The 18,233-nt window shown below is 29.3% G+C and overlaps 1 protein-coding gene and 1 long non-coding RNA gene across 2 annotated transcripts in view; one reads left to right on the plus strand and one right to left on the minus strand.

Moving 5' to 3' along the window:
- The window catches only part of LOC142326126 (uncharacterized), a 40,871-nt gene that overhangs the window by 16,122 nt on the left and 6,516 nt on the right, over positions 1–18,233 (minus strand). The window contains exon 3 of the long non-coding RNA XR_012756702.1: positions 3,031–3,131. This is a non-coding gene — a long non-coding RNA (uncharacterized LOC142326126). The remainder of the gene's footprint in view (positions 1–3,030; positions 3,132–18,233) is intronic.
- On the plus strand, positions 19–8,764 carry mtTFB1 (mitochondrial transcription factor B1). The gene is made up of 5 exons (XM_075368323.1): positions 19–297; positions 4,267–4,463; positions 5,858–6,015; positions 6,820–6,973; positions 7,846–8,764. Exons 1-5 carry the CDS (start codon positions 19–21, stop codon positions 8,057–8,059), a joined length of 1,002 nt encoding a protein of 333 aa, XP_075224438.1. The 3' UTR covers positions 8,060–8,764.

Below are 18,233 nucleotides of genomic sequence, written 5' to 3' on the forward strand. Positions count from 1 at the left end.
ATAATAATAAGTAACAAAATGGCTACAAAAGCAAGTAAAATTATCTTACCACCACTTTATTCAGTTCGTGATATTATTAAATTATACCGTTTAAGAGCAATTAGGGAACTTTCTCAAAACTTTTTATTAGATTCACGTGTAACAGATAAGATAGTTCGTGCGGCTGGAAATATTAAAGATGGTGAAGTGTGTGAAGTTGGTCCTGGACCTGGATCAATTACTCGGTCAATCCTTAGAAAAAATCCATCTAAACTGATTGTTATAGAAAAAGATAGGAGGTTTCAAGCTCCATTAGAGGTAAGATACACAGCACTGTACTCGTGCACAATATCATTTACACTTTGGTAACAGGTGCTAACAACCTGTTGGTGCATGCCCCATACACATGCTTGATAATGGATCAGACTTTTGCCTGTTAATTCTGTTGATACTGTGAATCATTTCTACTTTTTACCCTAAAAATATAAACATGTTTTAACAATTGTATTGAACAAGTTTTCAAATATGATATAACAATTTTTTTTTTAATTTTGCCAGTTAGACCTTAATATATTTATAGATAGACTAAGCTGTTTCTTATATTCAGTTTAATCCCTTTTTATAGGGATACTGTATCTTTCACTTTTCTTCCTGCAGTTATAAGTTATGTGTTTAAAGATCCTAAAATTTATTCTTTAAAAACATATATATATATGACAATTTAAAAAAGCTGAAAAGTAGTGATTTAATGTATAGATTTACCCAATGCTAAGAACAAAGCTAGTTTAAATTATGTTAAATAAAATTTTACAGAAAGTACGTTATGTAATTTTATTTGGTAATAAACTGAGTAATTACCAATATCAATTGAATAATTCATGTATGAAATGACTGCTTTGCTTCCTAACAGCAATTTATTTATGATTCTGTTTGTAATCAGTTGATTAAAATAAATAAGCTATTTCATTTTTTAATACAATAATATTAATAATTTAATTTGCTTATTAGAAATAAATTCATAATTTGTATGATTTTCAAAAGGAGTTTTTATGTGTAAAAAATTTGAACCAAAATAACTTCTGATTAATCCACAATAACTATTAAAGTTTCACTTTTTTGTGTTATTTTTGAGTTTTCTGATATCCTGAAAATTTTAAATTCTACTGAAAAGAAAAAGCAATTAAGAATAATTAAAATAAATTTTATACATTTTTGATAAAAGGTTTAACATTTATTTTAACAGCAGAAATAATACAGACATCCTTTTCTTGCTTAGTCAAGTATAATTAAATTAAAAACTGATTGTTTGGTTATGTGATTATTCTGTGAATAGTGTAATCTGTTAGTTCTGTATTTAATGTAAATCATTTAAAAAATACAAAAAACATTTTAATTAATTATGAATCTTTATTTAATGAATTCATAATTACGATTACAATTATAATAATTAATAATTTTTCAGATTACCGTCAAAATGTAATAACTTTATGCAAGATTTCTAAATTTAATTTTTATTTTTAATCTTATTAATCCTTAAAGGTCATCTCGATGCAAATTTGAACCACCAAAGAATTAAAACTTGAGTTATTTTAGTACAGATAAATAAAGTATATACATATACTAAACAACCTCATTAAACAAAAAATATATTTTAAAATACAGCAAATGTCTATAAATACTTATTAAAAACTATACCATAAAAATAAACAATACTAAAAAAACAATACTATAAAAACTGCACCACGCTTTTATTTAACTAAATATTTTCATTACCTTTAATTTTAAAATTTCATAATTATTACATTTATTTTTTATTTATTGGTTACTTATTAGATATTTATATAATTTATTTTTTACTTTTCAGTGCATTTTTATATTTGTTAATATATTATATTTTTTTATTTAAAATTCTAAATTTGATTTAATTCCTAATTTTTACTTTTTAAAGGATTTTTCTAATTTGTTTCCTTTTTTTTATTAATGTTAATATTAATATTAGTTAATAAAAGCTTTTTTTTAAAAATTATTTTTTATATGTAATCAAATATATTTTTGTTGTTTTTTTGTATTTTTTTAAAACTAAAAATAAAAGCTTTTAAAAAAGTAAAAATATTTATTTTTACACATTGAAGTTAAATACGTGTACCAAATTTCAATCATATTCATACGATAGTTCATGAGAAAATTTTCAACTAAATGCATGAATTTAGCGTAGGAGTACCGCGTGGGGGTGGGTCATATCAAATTTCGACACCGTAGTGCTGTATTGTCATCGAAGTTACATACATGTACCAAATTTCATTGATTTTCATACGATAGATCAAAAGATATAGCAGTTGCATGACTTGATTATTCCTAAACCGAGTTAAATAAAAGCTTTTAAAAAGCTTATTTCATATTCTGATTTTTTTTTATTAGTAGTTTACGCAGAATCAGTAGTTCCAATTACTGCAATAAAAAGCAAATTAATACATCTTTGTTATTTAAAAATATCAACTATCAACAAAGTTTTTAATTACATATATGATGATGCCAATGAACTTATTACAGAACTGAGCATAATTATTTCAAATATTTGAAACAAATATTTAATTCTTTTAACTTTCAATGTTATTGTATTTTATAGCTATCTAGTATTCTGTATAAGGGAAAGTATGTTAATCTGGTCAAATTTTGCACATCAGTGTTTTCGCACAACTACTGGTTTCATATTTCACACGTGTATAATGGCCTGTTTTTTTTTTAATATTTCTGGACTGGATGGACGAGTTAAGATGAAATTTAGCACAATTATTTCTGTTTACAGTTGATATTTAATTTTGGTATCAGTTGGTCAAGGGGTCAGAAGGACTCTGAGAATGAGTCTCTGTTGATATGGTCTTATTCAAATCCCCCACAAAGGGGGCTCCTATAGCTCATTGTTATGCAGTTAATGACAAAGCAGATTAACAAATGGGCTTGTTTTGGTTTTCTGGCCCTCCAAGGTAAACCATTCAATTTCTTTACTTTCCCTGAAAGTTAAAAAATGTTTGAATATTAGTTTAATTTTACCTTGTTAATTGTGGCAGAGTTGTGGAAGTCCAGCCATCACCTGATCTAGTATTTATCTCCCTTCTCAGACCTGAAGGCTCAGATTTAACTATTCAGTATTTCTGTAATAATAAGCAGAAGTATATTACTACACCAGTAAATGCGATCAACGGTTTTTTACACTAAAAATTATAACATCTCCATGCATTTATATTTATGTATATAACCTTTACAAAAAAGTAATAATTTATTTCTAAAAGATAACAGTACTTGCTAATATCAAATCAGACAACAGAACTATTTTCACATTATGAAAAATAATGTATTGCTCAATAAGAAAGGGCTTTATGATGCTCTAGTTAAGGCCTTGAAGGTTTCCTGGTCAATTTATTTAAAATGCCCTTTATAGCAGCAATATTATTCATTTAAGATATTTTTAAATATACTTACATAAAACTTAATATTCCATACATTGGTTAATACTCAATTATACTTGGTTAATACACACTCGCTAAGATGTTAAGCAATTAATACTTCAAAATTATTACATTATTTTGTATAAATTCTATTTATTTATCTTTATATAGCTGCATCATTTTTACTTTATATAATTATTTTGTTATGTGTTACTATCGACCACAAATGCTTGTATTTTTTATTCATTAATTTTTTACTTTACAATGCTGCTTGATCAATGGTTTCAAAGTTGACCTGACAAAAGGTGGATCCGTACCTATTTATAATCAGTGAAATTATGGACTTACCTTTGGTGATTAGATCTATGTGTTGTATAACGATCTGAATAATGCATCTATTTATTTATATACTTGATTATATCCCAAATATTTTCAAAAGAATAAAATCAAGGGTAAATAAGTTAGAGATTGTATAATTATTATTTAGACTGTCATTTGAAAAAAGTAGACTAATTACGAAATAATTTTTTCAAATTGGTTCAGTTGAAAAAGCAACGCACACCAAGGATTAGCTTCAATGTTGTGCAGGTAATGGGGTACCTATCCTTTTACAGACTGTCAGGAGATCAAGGCATTTTAACCCATGATGGGAGCATCACATTAGTGATTTTTCATTTGCTAGCTTAAATTTATATGGCTGTAATCATTTTTCTCTAGAAAATAAGTAGCCACAAGAATAATTCAATTTTTCTAATGGAGTAGTTAGTTTTTATATAATAAATTTCTTACAAAATATGTAATGATCGTGTTTTAATGATCACATGTAATGATCGTGTTTTAGATGTTGGCTGAAGCAGTACCATGTCAGATGGATATTATATTTGGAGATGTTTTAACTTTTAATATGGAAAGAATATTTAATGAGTGTAATTTAAGGCAGTGGAGTGAAAATGCACCAAGTATTCATCTTATTGGTAATTTACCATTTAATGTTGCAACACCTCTTATTATTAGATGGCTACGTGCAGTTTCAGAAAAGTAAGTATGATTCATGTTTTTTTAGGATTTTTTTCACACAGTTACAGATTTTTGTGAAATAGTTTTGTGTTGTTTTTGAACTTGCCTTACTAAGTTTGAACTGGGAATTTTCTTGCAGTGTTCATATGTTTTATCTGCTACCTGAAGGAAGAATATAGTTTTGGACTATTTTATATTCTCAGGTAGAAAAAACTACTATTGCATAATGTAAAAGGTTTGAAACAATTAAAATATGAGTGATAAATTAAATGGTTCTCAGTCAGATTGTAAACCGCATTCTTTAAAGACATTTTGGGGAGTAGTATCGTGTAAGTTGGAATTTGAGAAGGATAAGATGCCAGTAAGAAAACAACATTTAACTAACTGGCTCCTATTTATAATCAAAGTTAAGCAATGCATTATGTAGTATAGTTTTAAATGAATTCTCTCGTCATTGTCATTGGTTGGTAACCACAGTAGTCAGTGACTTTGAAAAAACTTTATATATTCCAATAAAATTAAAATTAAATAAGAGTGTTACTACTTAGGAAACAATTCTAACATTGACTATATTCCAGAATTGTTTTGTGAAAACCAATTAATTCACCATTAGGTTTAATTATTTTCATTCATTAAAAGACCATTTTCATTCATACAAAGATATCGGCTCATTCAGAACTGAAATTTGTATAAAATAATTAAAGTATGTGACTGAGATAAAACAATTTACGTATAATTTTCAGTTATCAATCTATTTCAGTTATTTTATTCAAATTTTTTGAAAAATGCTTCTGAAGGTTATATTATCTGTTTACCAAAAATAGTAGCGCTGTTTTGCAGATTAAGCAACAAACATATTTAATAGATATTAGCATACACAAATGATATTTTCAGTACACTGACATGGACAAAAAAAAGAAATACATTAAGGGATTGTAAAGAACCTTATGAAGTAAACCACCATCTATCATTCATAGCAAGCTAGTAATAAAAAACCAGTTTTCATCTCAGTTATACAAATAAAGATAGAATTGATCTGAAGGAAAGTTGCCTTACACCAGGACGCACCACAGATAATATAAAACTAAACAAGAAAATCAAGAACAAAAACTCTTGCGTCACAATCATAAGAAAAAAACTCATTTTTAATACTGGAAAGGGCTCAGAGTTGTTTTTTAATTTTTTATAGTCGTTTTAGTTCACAATTATGTACAGCTTTATTTCAGATAAGTGAATTTATAAGTATCTCTACACATTACTACCTTGTAACCACAGCAGTCAGTAGTAATGGTAAACAATAAAATAAAAAAGAAAGAAATGCTGACTAAATAAGAATTTTATTAATGTTACTTTATTAAGAAAATCTTTATTTCTCTAATTTTTAAATTTATTTTTCTTTTTAATTTTATAAATAGGAAAAATGCCTGGAGGTATGGAAGAGTGGCTATGACACTGACATTTCAAAAAGAGGTTGCCGAAAGAATAGCTGCTCCAATACTTTCTCCACAAAGGTGCCGCCTATCTGTTATGTGTCAGAATTGGTGTCATGTTGAACATAAATTTAACATACCTGGTAACTAGTACAATTTTTTTTATGATGAAATTAAAATTAATTTGTGTTACTATTTGTAGAGACTTATTTTATCATGTTATACGTTATGTAGTAATTTTGTAAATAGCTAACTTTTTGTCTCTAGTAATTAGTAACATATTTTAATCTGTCAGCCAGTTCTTTGATGCTGTCATAGTATTCTTAAATATTTAACATTAAATCTGTTAGTGGTAAAGGACAAGAGCATCATCGGTGTGATATTTTTTACTGATATAAGTTATGAAGAACATAAAAAATGCAATAGGCCATTTGGCCTACAAAAGAACTAAAGAATAATAAAAAATAATTAATTATTTATTATTGCCATGGGAAAAATAGAAAACTTTTATGTTTTATAAATTTGTTTTCTGTTTTATATTGATATATTTAGTCTGTAATAATACCCACTTTGTTATATATAATAACAAATATTTTTCATTTATAAATTTAGCTATGGAAACTTTTGATGCATGTTGTTTACTCATTCAAATCTATTTTGGTAATAATCATTCACCAGTAATAGTATTGCAACGGCTCAAATAAGTTGCTAATGACCAAAACCGTACTATTTCATTCTGCTTCACGTGAATAGAAGTGTAGCCGAGTAGTTATAACAAGGCACTTGTGGAGAGAAGTAGATGTATGGCTGTAAGTAGAGAAAAAGCGCCTTGCTAGGAACGGCTCTGCTGTACAGAAGCATTTTTGAAACAAATACCTTTCCCTCTTGTTATTTTCTCTCTGCATATATGTTTGTGTATTAACATTACTGAAAATTTTTTTTTGCAGGTAAAGCATTTGTGCCTAAACCAGATGTTGATGTTGGTGTGGTACATCTTGTTCCATTACATACACCAGTAATTGATTTGCCTTTTGAAATAGTTGAAAAAGTCACAAGATGTATTTTTCATTTTCGTCAGAAGTACTTAATTAGAGGTGTTGAGTAAGTTTAAACAAACAAGCTTCTGTAATTAAAAATAATTATTGTTTGTAACATAAACATACATTCCAATATTTATAATTTTCATTTTTTTCAAAATTATAAAATCATTAAAAAATGTAATTTATATTCTCTATTGATTTAAGTTATTATTTAAATGATCCAGACTAAAGCAGAACTCCACGCCAAGAAATGTTTCTAGACCCAACCCTCTCCATGCAATGGGAAGATTCCCGTTGGAGTCCTTAGGAGCTCAAGACATCATTTCCATAGTTAATTGAAATGAAACTATGTATATATTATATCGGTGTGGAAAAAACATATTTAAATTCAAACAAAATTTTCCTTCCTTTATTGAGAGTTAAAATACCTGTTTTTTGTTGTTTTTTTTTAATGCCTCCCTTAAATAGTAATATTTTATATTCCTCTCAAAGCTTTGGAAAGTTTAAATTGCACTAACAAGAAAATAGGCAAAAAGAAGGTGATTTTTATTTTAATTTATATAATTTCTACAGTTTTTATTCACATAAATAGAAAGGGTATGATTGGTATGAAACTCAATTTATTCTGTCGAATTGAAATAAAAATCAAAGATAAGTGGTTACATTTTTATCATAAACTATTTATTCCTTATATGTTACATCATTGCCTGTATTGGCAAATGAACAATTATTAAAAAACAGTGAGTAATGAAATCACTATTACTATGAAAAGTTATGGTTAAGATGAATCATATATTGGTGCTTTTAAATGTGTTAATGTAGCATAAATATGTTATGGTACTTATTCAAATGCTATAATTAAAACTAATAATAATTATTTACTTGATCTTTCTTATGATTACTTCTAATGAATTGATATATTACTTTTTACAGGACATTATTTCCCATATCTTCACAAGAAGTTCTAGCTCAAGAGATGTGTAAATTGGCTGATATTGAACAAACATTACGTCCATTTCAGCTTACAGTTCCTGAGTTTGGTAGATTGTGTCATGCGTATTGTGAAATAATTTCTAAACACCCAACTTTAATTCGTTACAACAGTCGGGAGAAACAAAAAGATGAATTTCATTTGGATCTACAATAGTGGGAAACAATAGTAATGATAAGGAACATAATAAAAGTAAAATTTCTGTTGTAGATAACAGTTCAGAAAATACTTATCGCAGTCTTTAAAAAAAAGTTTTTTAGTTAAAACTAAAAAATAACCCTCACAGATGATGTTAATATTAAAAATAACATTGTTGACACAGCTTATTTTTATTTGTTTGTAGTTTCATTCAAATAGGCAGCCAGATTTTAAATTAGTAAAATAATAATATTTTGTAATAAAAAAATGAGTAATTATAGAAATATGTTTGGTTATAAAATTTATGTGCAGTTTTTCTGTGTTCAGTGTGCAATACTCTTTGACACTGACTCATGAAAATCTGTACTTTCAACTATATGAATTAATATAAAAAATAAATCAAAAAAAGAAAGTTAAAATTCTTATGACTTCATTAAATATCTTTTTACTTCTCACAATCTTTATAGTTATATCCATTATTATGTTAACGGTGTCTATTTATTATTGCATTAAACTAAGTCTCTACTACGCATTTACATTACACCTAATAAAGGTTTTATTTACCACATTAAAAATGTTTTTAATCTGTAGCTGCCTTTGTAAATTAAGAATAGATGATTATCTGTATAGATGCATAATTACATAAACAGATGCCATAGTAATTATTTTAGCAATATTAAGTTATGTATATTGTTTTCTTTAAAAATAAAATGTATTTATATTTACTAAATAAAGTTTTTTTCAATCTTCTTAAAAGATTGTGATTAATTTGTTTTCTTTGTATATATATATATATATATATATATATATATATTTTACATATACATATAAAGAAAACCAAATTAATTACCATTTTATATATATATATATATATATATATATATATATATATATATATATTGTCACATGTGATGGTTCTGCATGCGGTTCAATCAGGTATTGAGAGGTTGTTGACAATTTATAATGTTTATATAATTATAGTTTATTGGTATAAAATGTTTAAATTGCAACCAGGCAAATTAATAATGATAATAAATACAATAATGATAATAATAAGTGAAAATAATAAAACAATTAATGAACACAAATATTAATATAGTAATTACAACCACAATAATAGTCAGGACAATAGTAGTAAATGATAATTACATGACATAAGACATAACATAATCAAAACAGTAAGCATGACATAAAAACAGACAAAAATCAACAAAGCGTAATCAACAAAGAATAGCAATCAAGATATTACATATCAAATAGTGATAAATGTCATTAGTAAATAAGTAAATACAGATTACACATGAGAGAGTTAAAAATAAATAATCGTTCAGAATTTATTCCAGGTATATAAACAGAAAACTAGTATTCACACCCATTAACAAGCAGTCTCATAAGATTCACTTGCAAATCTCTTTTTTGTCTCTCTTAACAGTTTTTGAATGAAGTCTATTACATTATTTCTTTCATTTATACACTTATAATTTTACTGTAACTCAATGATAGTAATTTTATAAGTTACTGAATTACTCGTGGTGTCACTTTAATTGTATCAAATTAGATACTCTCCTCGCTGACTGACTCGTTGATTAGATACTGTCTTGGACTGATGTCTCACAGACTCATACCTGTCACTCTCCACGCTGGACTGTTGTACATCTCGCTAGACTGGTTTGCAGAACTCTGCTGAATTCATACAACTCTCTCCTCGCAAAACTGCCCTTGTGGGACTGAAGTCATAACACCTCACAGACTGGTTCGTGGAACTCTGCCAAACTGATTTTTAGCTGGTCTTCCAGAGCTATTTATACTACTAGCGGCTTTACCTGCCAGACCGTACCCAAGTCTAAGCATGAGAACAGTCGACCGAGGCTTTGTTCCCATGAATTCCAAGCCTGGTCTCTTCTCACTATACAACAGGTGTTCATTGTGTGTTAAGGGCAGTATAACAAAAGACAATTGTAAAACGGACCTGTTCTTTACAAAAAGGGTTCTTCTTTTTGTCCCTTTCTGGATTGTTTCCAATCGTTATTGTATTACTTTTATAATAATTGGTAGGAATCCATTACTCAGGTCCGCTATACCAGTCTTGTTACAGTATATATATATATTTATATTGGATCAATATTGGATATTGGATTTATATTGATCAATATAATTTGATATATTGGATACTGATAACATTGTTGAAAATATAAGGTTTATAATAAAGGTAAATTTAAACCTGCATACAAAACAAATTAACTATATAATAAAACATTTAAAAAACAGTAATCATACTGATTCATATAACTTTACAATTTGCGTGGAATTTATAAAATAAATTGAGATGACTGTGACTACATTTACATAGGTAAAACTAGTAGATCTTTTAAAACCAGATTTCATGAACATATTAGACACTATAAATATAGAAAATTGGGGTTTTCTAATGTTGCTGACCACCTCATTAACAATAAACATACTACTTCTGATATTCAAACCAATTTGGAATTATTGGAAATTAAGAAATGTAAATAATAATAAAAGTTTAAGACATTTTGAAGAAATATTATACCAGGTGATCATTTGAAAAGTTACCATAATTATTATTCAACAGCTATCAGTCCCATTGTATTTCTGTTTGCAGACATGTATATCATTTTCAGGGGGAACCTTTATAAAATTATTTTCAAAAGGGGGAACCCACCCTCTCTGCTACACCTACCCTAACTCAAAAATCTTAAATGGCAATGGTAATATTTAATTACATTAATTGACAACCCAAAAAAAGTAATGAATTTTGGTGGAAAGAAAGTTAAAATCCACCCACCGCTTCGCTCCGTAGGTACAAAAAACCATTTGGGGTAGTACTTTTTGAAATTTTAGTTCAACAAAGATAACTATAAAATTACTGTGGATTAAAACTGAAAATTATTTTTTAAATTACCAACAGAATTTCACCTTTAAATGTTTTCTAAATTTTCAAGGGTTGAAAACTTACTTTTTTTAAATGAGACAATGAAGCTTGTGACACCTTATTGGAAGGCCCTTTGAATAACAAGTAATTTGGTGCAAAGATGATAAAAATTGGTTCACTGTTATTGAAGTTATGATTAAAAATGTGGTTTTTTCAGGTTATTTTGGGATACAGTGTTACTGCCCAAAGCATTAGATCTGAAATCGTACATTCTTATTAAAAATATGGGTTTTTTGTTTCTCCCGCATTGAAAAAACATACCAGTAAACCTAGCATTATAACATCAGTTAAACATACGAAAAAGTTATTAATTAAATAAAAACTAATTCATAAATGAATAATTGTTAATCAAAAAATAAAGCTTAAATCATCGATTAGTTAATTTTTTTATGAATGTTTTTAACAGTAAGAGTCCTTATTAAATAATAAATGAAACACTTTTTTTTACCTCAGTAAAAAAAAAGTATCAATTTGTCAATCATTTATTCAGAATGATTCCCATTTTCCTTTAAACAATAATAAAGTCTTTGTTGAAATTTGTAAGATAAGCAGATCTTGCCGACCACTCAACTGTTCCTCTTCTACCTATCCAGAAACATTTGGTCCAACCATTGTCGAACTGGAAGTGAACAGTGAGCAGGTGCTTCTCTTCTGAAATAAAAGTGAAGCATGTCTTTGTTAAGTAACATGCTACCATTGTCATCTAACTGATTTTCTAAGACCTGGACTATTAGTGGGTGAATAACTTCATCCAGCAACTGCAAATACTTTTCACCTGTCAAATTCCCATCGATAAATACTCGACCAATTATGTAATCACCATAAATCCCAGCCAACACATTTATTTTTCAGGATGCTGCTTGTTTACAGCATTGAAATCATGAGTATTTACATCGCTTCAATATCAGCAGATTATTAACAAAGCCATTCAGAAATAAGGTAAATTCATCAGAAAAACAAATATTTTTTATAAACATTGGATTGGCATCTATTAATTGAAAATTTCTTCACAGAATTCAGTCCTGTCAGCATTATCCTCATTCAGTTCTTGATGCAGTTGAATTTTATAAACAGAAAACATTTCAATTTTAATGTAGTGAAAACAGAACCATAAGAAACCCCAGTTTCATGGGATATTTTACGAATCGAGCTCTAAGGATTAGCTACTACATTTTCCAAGATTTCAACCAAAGTTAATTCATCTAAAACCTTTTACCCTGCACATTTCTTGTTCATGACAGATCCAGTTTCTTGGAATTTTTTTACAAATTTTACAATGTAAGAGTGTGAAACATATTTATGTGGATGGCGTTCATTAAACACTTTTTCTAGCACATTTATTTTGTACTTGTATGTAAAAATTAGTTTAGTTCTTTCTTCCAGATTTTAAGTCATTTCAGCAAGACAAAAAATGAAAAGTCAAATGGAAGAACAATAATACAAACAATGATGTAATATTAGTTTCATTTTTGTTACCAAAAAGTAAAACTGATGTAACGTTACATTTTTACTCTTTTCCTGTTTTATTGTTTCTCTCAGAATATAGTAACATTTGTTACTGTAATTAGCAATCTTCAATAGTTCTACTCTACGAGGAGGACAAGCCAGCACTAAATTACACAGCCAGTTTTTTTGTTTATTTGATTTCTGGTTTTCACTAACTAGATATAAATAGTTTGTTTATGAATTTTGTTATTCATTTAGTATTATTTTTTTAAATAGATTTATTATTGTGCTTAATTTTTTTGTTCATGCTACATTTTATTAATATTGATCATTGCATCTTTTATCAAGTTTGGTAGAATGTCATGACCGTTAGTCTGATTTTTATTAAAAAATAGTAAAGAATTAATAGAATTAGAATAGGGTAAATATTGAATAAAAATGTGGAACATCCTTGTAAGAGTAAATTTGCATGTGTGTGTACACTGCACAACAACATTCTGTTTGTGAATTATTATATTCAGTAAAAATGGATCCAAATTTCAAAACTATGTCAATAATGCAGGTTCAATTCATACCTTACCTTAGCAATGAATATGAAACCAAAATGGAAAAAATTTACCTTTTTATGTGAATAGTCTCTAGGAAAAGATAAAGATAACAAATAGAAGTAAAATTTCTGATTTCAAAGAATATATTATTTTCAACATGTCAAAATAAGTTGAAGAAGAAAGATATGAGAATTAATTTCTATATATTATTTCAAAATTAGTAACCAGGATCATTTATAGAAGAATAGAATGAGAAATGGAAGATGATCTAGATGAAGACCAGTTTAACCTTTTCAGATCAGGAAGCCAGTAAAGTGGCTCTGTGCGGTGACAGTTTTAAAACGCTGTTACAAAAACATTTTATATGGGATCTAAGTCGGTTATATTTTTTTATATTCACAAAGAAATCAGTTTTATTATACAATTTGAACTATAGTTATACGAATTAAAATGTTTTATTTGGACAAGAAAGAATATGACCATTTTTTTCTCAGAAATATGCTTGTGTGTGTGTGTGTGACTGGTGTATTATAATTGCTATGAGGGTTACGGATTTATTTATTATTTACAAAACTAGCTTATTATATTAGCAACATAACGATGTATTGAAACACATAATAAGTTATGTTATACGGCACACACAAAAAAAAAAGGAATTTGTGGTCATAAATGTGTCACTTTTATTTGAGGCCTAATAAATCTTTTCTGACAAAAGATATCGGCATCAATGAAACACATACCGATTCGTAATGAATAACAGTATACAGTAAAAATAGTTTTTTGTCAATCCGAATAGCCTTTTAAGTGGAGGGGATTTTTATAAAACGTAGTTTTTACTGAATCTCTTTCTTTATACTAACATATGTTACTTTATTGTGTGAGTGAGTACGAGTGAACTGCAGTAAGTAACTTACTATCGCAAACCGGCGTTCCGTTGGTAATATATTATTTCATTATTTTTTTCAAAATTACATCGGTTTTTTTTTATTCAGTGCGATTTTTTTCACATATTGGGCGTTTTTTTTAAATTTGTGATTTTTTTTTATTTGCCGTAATTTTTTTTTTTATCGAGACAATGAATGACGAACAGATTAGGTTTGCTCTTGACGAAGAACTTTCAGATTATGACGAAAATGACAGTGACGACCTTGAGGGCTTGGATGACATCAAAAATACTGAAATTAGGAGTAACGATTTTTCGGAACCGCATCTCCTGAATTTTAGTAGCGACGATGATGATCCAGGTCATTCGATTAGTGATACTGACACGGAACAGAAAATAAATGTAGCCGGTTCAGTTCTACATCCACATGCTGAAGGAAACGGTAATATATTTCATGAAATCCATTATCGTTCTCCAGTGCAGTTGGATGTTGAAATGCAACCAGCTGTTGAATTTCCTCTCCAAGATGAGGAACTTGACACGGCGGAGTTACAAGAAAATCCAACTGACCGGGCCCAAAATGACGAAACAGTTACAGATGACGAAGGTTACGAGTTGGAAGGTCGTCTGCCGGTTCTTGGAAATCCCTGGTTAGTTTGTACTGATAGGTGTAAATATGACACACTAAACAGTTTGCCTTTTACGGGTCCGGAACCAGGTGCATTTGTAAAGAATCCCGACCTTTTGGCTAAATCCGCTCCTCATAAGAGAGGTCGGCCTAAGAAGCGTCGTAGGAATTTACACAATGTGCCTGAATATATTCCTGATCCCCGTATTCATGGGCAGACGCCGTTTGCCGTATCTATGTTGTTTTTTGGGGCTATCCTTGAAAAAGTAACATCACAAACTAATTTGTATTTTCAAAGCCGTAGACCTGATAGGCCATTACCTAAGGACAGAATTCAAGGTGACGTTAGTCTTGCCCAGATGAAACGTTTCTTTGCAATCATCCTGGAAATGGGTCATACTGTAAGACACACTTTACAAGAATACTGGTCAACTGACGAGGTTTCCCATTTCGCTTGGTTTGGGAATACATTACCGAGAACTGTCTTTCTTCATATTTTGAAGTATTTACACTTCACTAACCAGGATCCACCAATAGAATCAGAAATGCAAACTGGTAACTATGACCGTCTCTGGAGAGTACGCGAAATATTTTAAATTGCTCGTCAGAAATCTCGTGAACTCTGTAATCCACGACAACAAATTGTAGTTGATGAGGTTTTATGCGCCTACAAGGGTAGAGTCTTGTTTCGGCAGTATATACCTAGTAAACGAAAGCGCTTTGGGATAAAGGTTTACAGACTTTTCGATAATTCTGGGTACACATTCGATATGAATGTATATCTCGGGAGACAACGAGAGGAACAAAATGTAAACGAAAAAATTACTGAACGTACAGTTATCATTCTAATTGCAGGTTATGAAAATTGTGGATATCATTTGTATATGGAAAATTTTTTTTCATCCCTGCAATTATATCGACGACTGAAAGATGTGGGAATTCTAGCTTGTGGAACAGCTCGATCCAATCGTGCTGGAATGCCAGCTGAATTCACACGAAACAGACGTAAACAATTAGGTTTGACCAGACACCGGTTAGCCTGTCGTACGACACTGGATGGAATATCTTGTATTCTATTCAATGACAAGCGAATGGTAACACTTCTGTCTTCTATTCATGGGCCTGCTGAAGAGGGTAAATACAGTGTAACAATTCACGGTACAGAAAATGTCGTGAGACCTGTAATGATTGTAGATTACAATAATTATATGGGGGCTGTTGATCAATCTTATCTTCTGTCTTCAAGCTATTACTTACATAGGCGCATGACAAAATGGACGAAAAAACTTTTTTTCCACATTTTTGACATGCTCTTTTTCCACATTTTTGATATGCTTCTTGTCAATGCTTATACGGCTTACAATAAATAATAAATAATACGGCAATAAGATGGAGAAGAACCAATCCTTCTGATGGTTTCGAAATGAGGTTTTGAAAGGGCTTGTTTCATCATCTCCTACGAGATTTTCTGCACGAGGATCTTATGTAAGAAATCGTGAATTTTTACGTCTTGAAAGTTGTGAAGCAAGACATTTTCCTAAACGTGAGGGAACAAACAGTTTTAGACAATGCGTTGTGTGCTCGGCAAACGGCATTCGCGTAAGATCAGTCTGGAGGTGTATGGCTTGTGAGGTACCACTCTGTATAGATGGATGCTTTCTCGTGTATCACACACGCCAAAATATCACCAACTAGGGGTAAGAGCTTTTTATTTATAAATTTATTACTTCATTTTATTTGTTTAGGTTATTTATTATTTTTCATCTATTTCATTCTTTTGTTTTTTTGGGGAATCTCCCATATTGCGATTTATATGTTGGTGTAAAAACTAGTGCGCGCTCGTAATTTCTTATTTTATATATTATATATATATAATATATATTACGATTTTATATACATAGTAACATAAAAAATAACTGTTGTTTGTACCGAATAGCTTGTAATTACTGGGGTAATTATTATGCGTTTCATGAACTCTATTGCCCCCCCCCCCCCCGTGGCGTGTAACAGCAATACTCTGTTGTAAAAAAAGTTTTTTTACGTAATAAATGCTCTAAGGAAGTCTTATAATTTTTAAAATAAATTTTACATTATATGTAACGCTAAGAAAAAATAAATAACTATAAAAATTTCTCGAAACTGATATGCTAATTAATCTGTAATTTATGACACGGGTTTTTCATCATATTTTGCCCAACTTTCAACCGATTTGCTTGAAAGTATTTTTTTTTTAATCTGCAAACTATGTTTCATAAACACAAATCAAAAAAAAAAAATTTCGCTAATAAAAAACGCGGTAGAAATGCGCAAAAAAAATTCTGCAATTAAATTATCGTAATTTTTGTACGGTTTCAATTTTTTTTGTTGTTACAGGCATAAAAAATATCCAATCGTAAGGTTTTTTTTTTTGTCAGAATCTGTTAAATCTCGTTAATATACTGTAATTTTTTGAAAATTTTTTCACAAGAGGGTAGCATAAGACTATGAAGAGAGGAAATCAGATACCAACTATTTTTGCGGAGCGCTAAGAAGCGCGGAGCATTGTGATGGGAAAAGGTTAAATTTTTTTTAAATATGAGACCAAAAAAATAATTATAGGGCTTGATTAATTTTCAAATCCAGGCCGAAGAAAAAGAAAACACCATCACATCATTTGTTGGTCTTGAAAAGTCATTTAATGCTGGAAATCTGACAAAAAATAAGTTTTTCTTAAGATGGATGTTATTGAATTATGAAGAAAGAAGTATAATAAAATCAGAAGGTAAGAAAAATTAAGTTGAATAACAGAAAGAAATGAGATAAGGATACATCCTGATCTTAATCGTGTACACATACAGGAAAACTAAGTTTTTCTATTAAAAAAAATTTTTTTTTTTACATATCTATATATAAGAAGCAGTAAGAAACTAAAAGCAAAATGTTACATGTAAGTTAGACAAAATTATAAGGTTCACTATGCTATATTTTCTGAAAATGTTCATACAAAAGGTGTATGATCCACACCACAAGAATGATATATGAATACACCTTATGTTACAAGAAAAAAAATCAACTTCATGTATGTACTGGGTTTATATCTGTATAATTTGTATTAAGTGCATCAATTCTGTTATCCTATTTTTTTTTTTAACCTCCGGAACCACCGTTAGGTATTGCTTCAGAGGATAAAGTGAATGATATGTAGCAAGTGAAAATGCCATGCCTGACCGGGATTCAAACCCAGGACCTTCTGATGAAAGACCGAGACACTACCACTACTGGTTATTTGTTCTGTTACAAATGGAGGTATTGTATATGATGTGCATTTCCATAACAAATTAACAATTTTTTTTACAATTTCTGTTCCATTTTTTTTCTATGGCTGTGACCCATTAGATGTACAATGATAGTTTACATAAACCACAAGAACAAGAGGCACCAACCAGAGTTGGTTTCTTCTCTGAGATGTTCACTACACACCAACTCTTCATGATGGTCAGAGAGAAGATGTTAAGCTGAAATATACTTTCACTCATAGAGGATTCCTGATCTTGGCGTGCTAACACGCAACAATAAATTTGCCTCATTGAAGAAAGCAGCAGGAAACCATTTATTTCATTTCTTACTTCAATAAGCATAGCATAGTAGAAACGCTTTTTCTTTCTTAACAATGGTTGTGCTATTGCAAGTGACTAGCAACTTATCTCAGGTAACCATTATACATGTTTGGTTACAGTGATAACCAAACAAGA

Source organism: Lycorma delicatula, chromosome 6 (genome assembly GCF_047948215.1).
Source record: "Lycorma delicatula isolate Av1 chromosome 6, ASM4794821v1, whole genome shotgun sequence".
Lineage (NCBI taxonomy): Eukaryota > Metazoa > Arthropoda > Insecta > Hemiptera > Fulgoridae > Lycorma > Lycorma delicatula.

Bases quoted from the DNA above. Each gene is read 5' to 3' on its own strand.
- mtTFB1 (XM_075368323.1), top strand. From the start codon at position 19: ATGGCTACAAAAGCAAGTAAAATTATCTTACCACCACTTTATTCAGTT. The intron at 298-4,266 runs GTAAGATACACA...ATCGTGTTTTAG, and splicing joins GGTTTCAAGCTCCATTAGAG to ATGTTGGCTGAAGCAGTACC. The intron at 4,464-5,857 runs GTAAGTATGATT...TTTTATAAATAG, and splicing joins CTACGTGCAGTTTCAGAAAA to GAAAAATGCCTGGAGGTATG.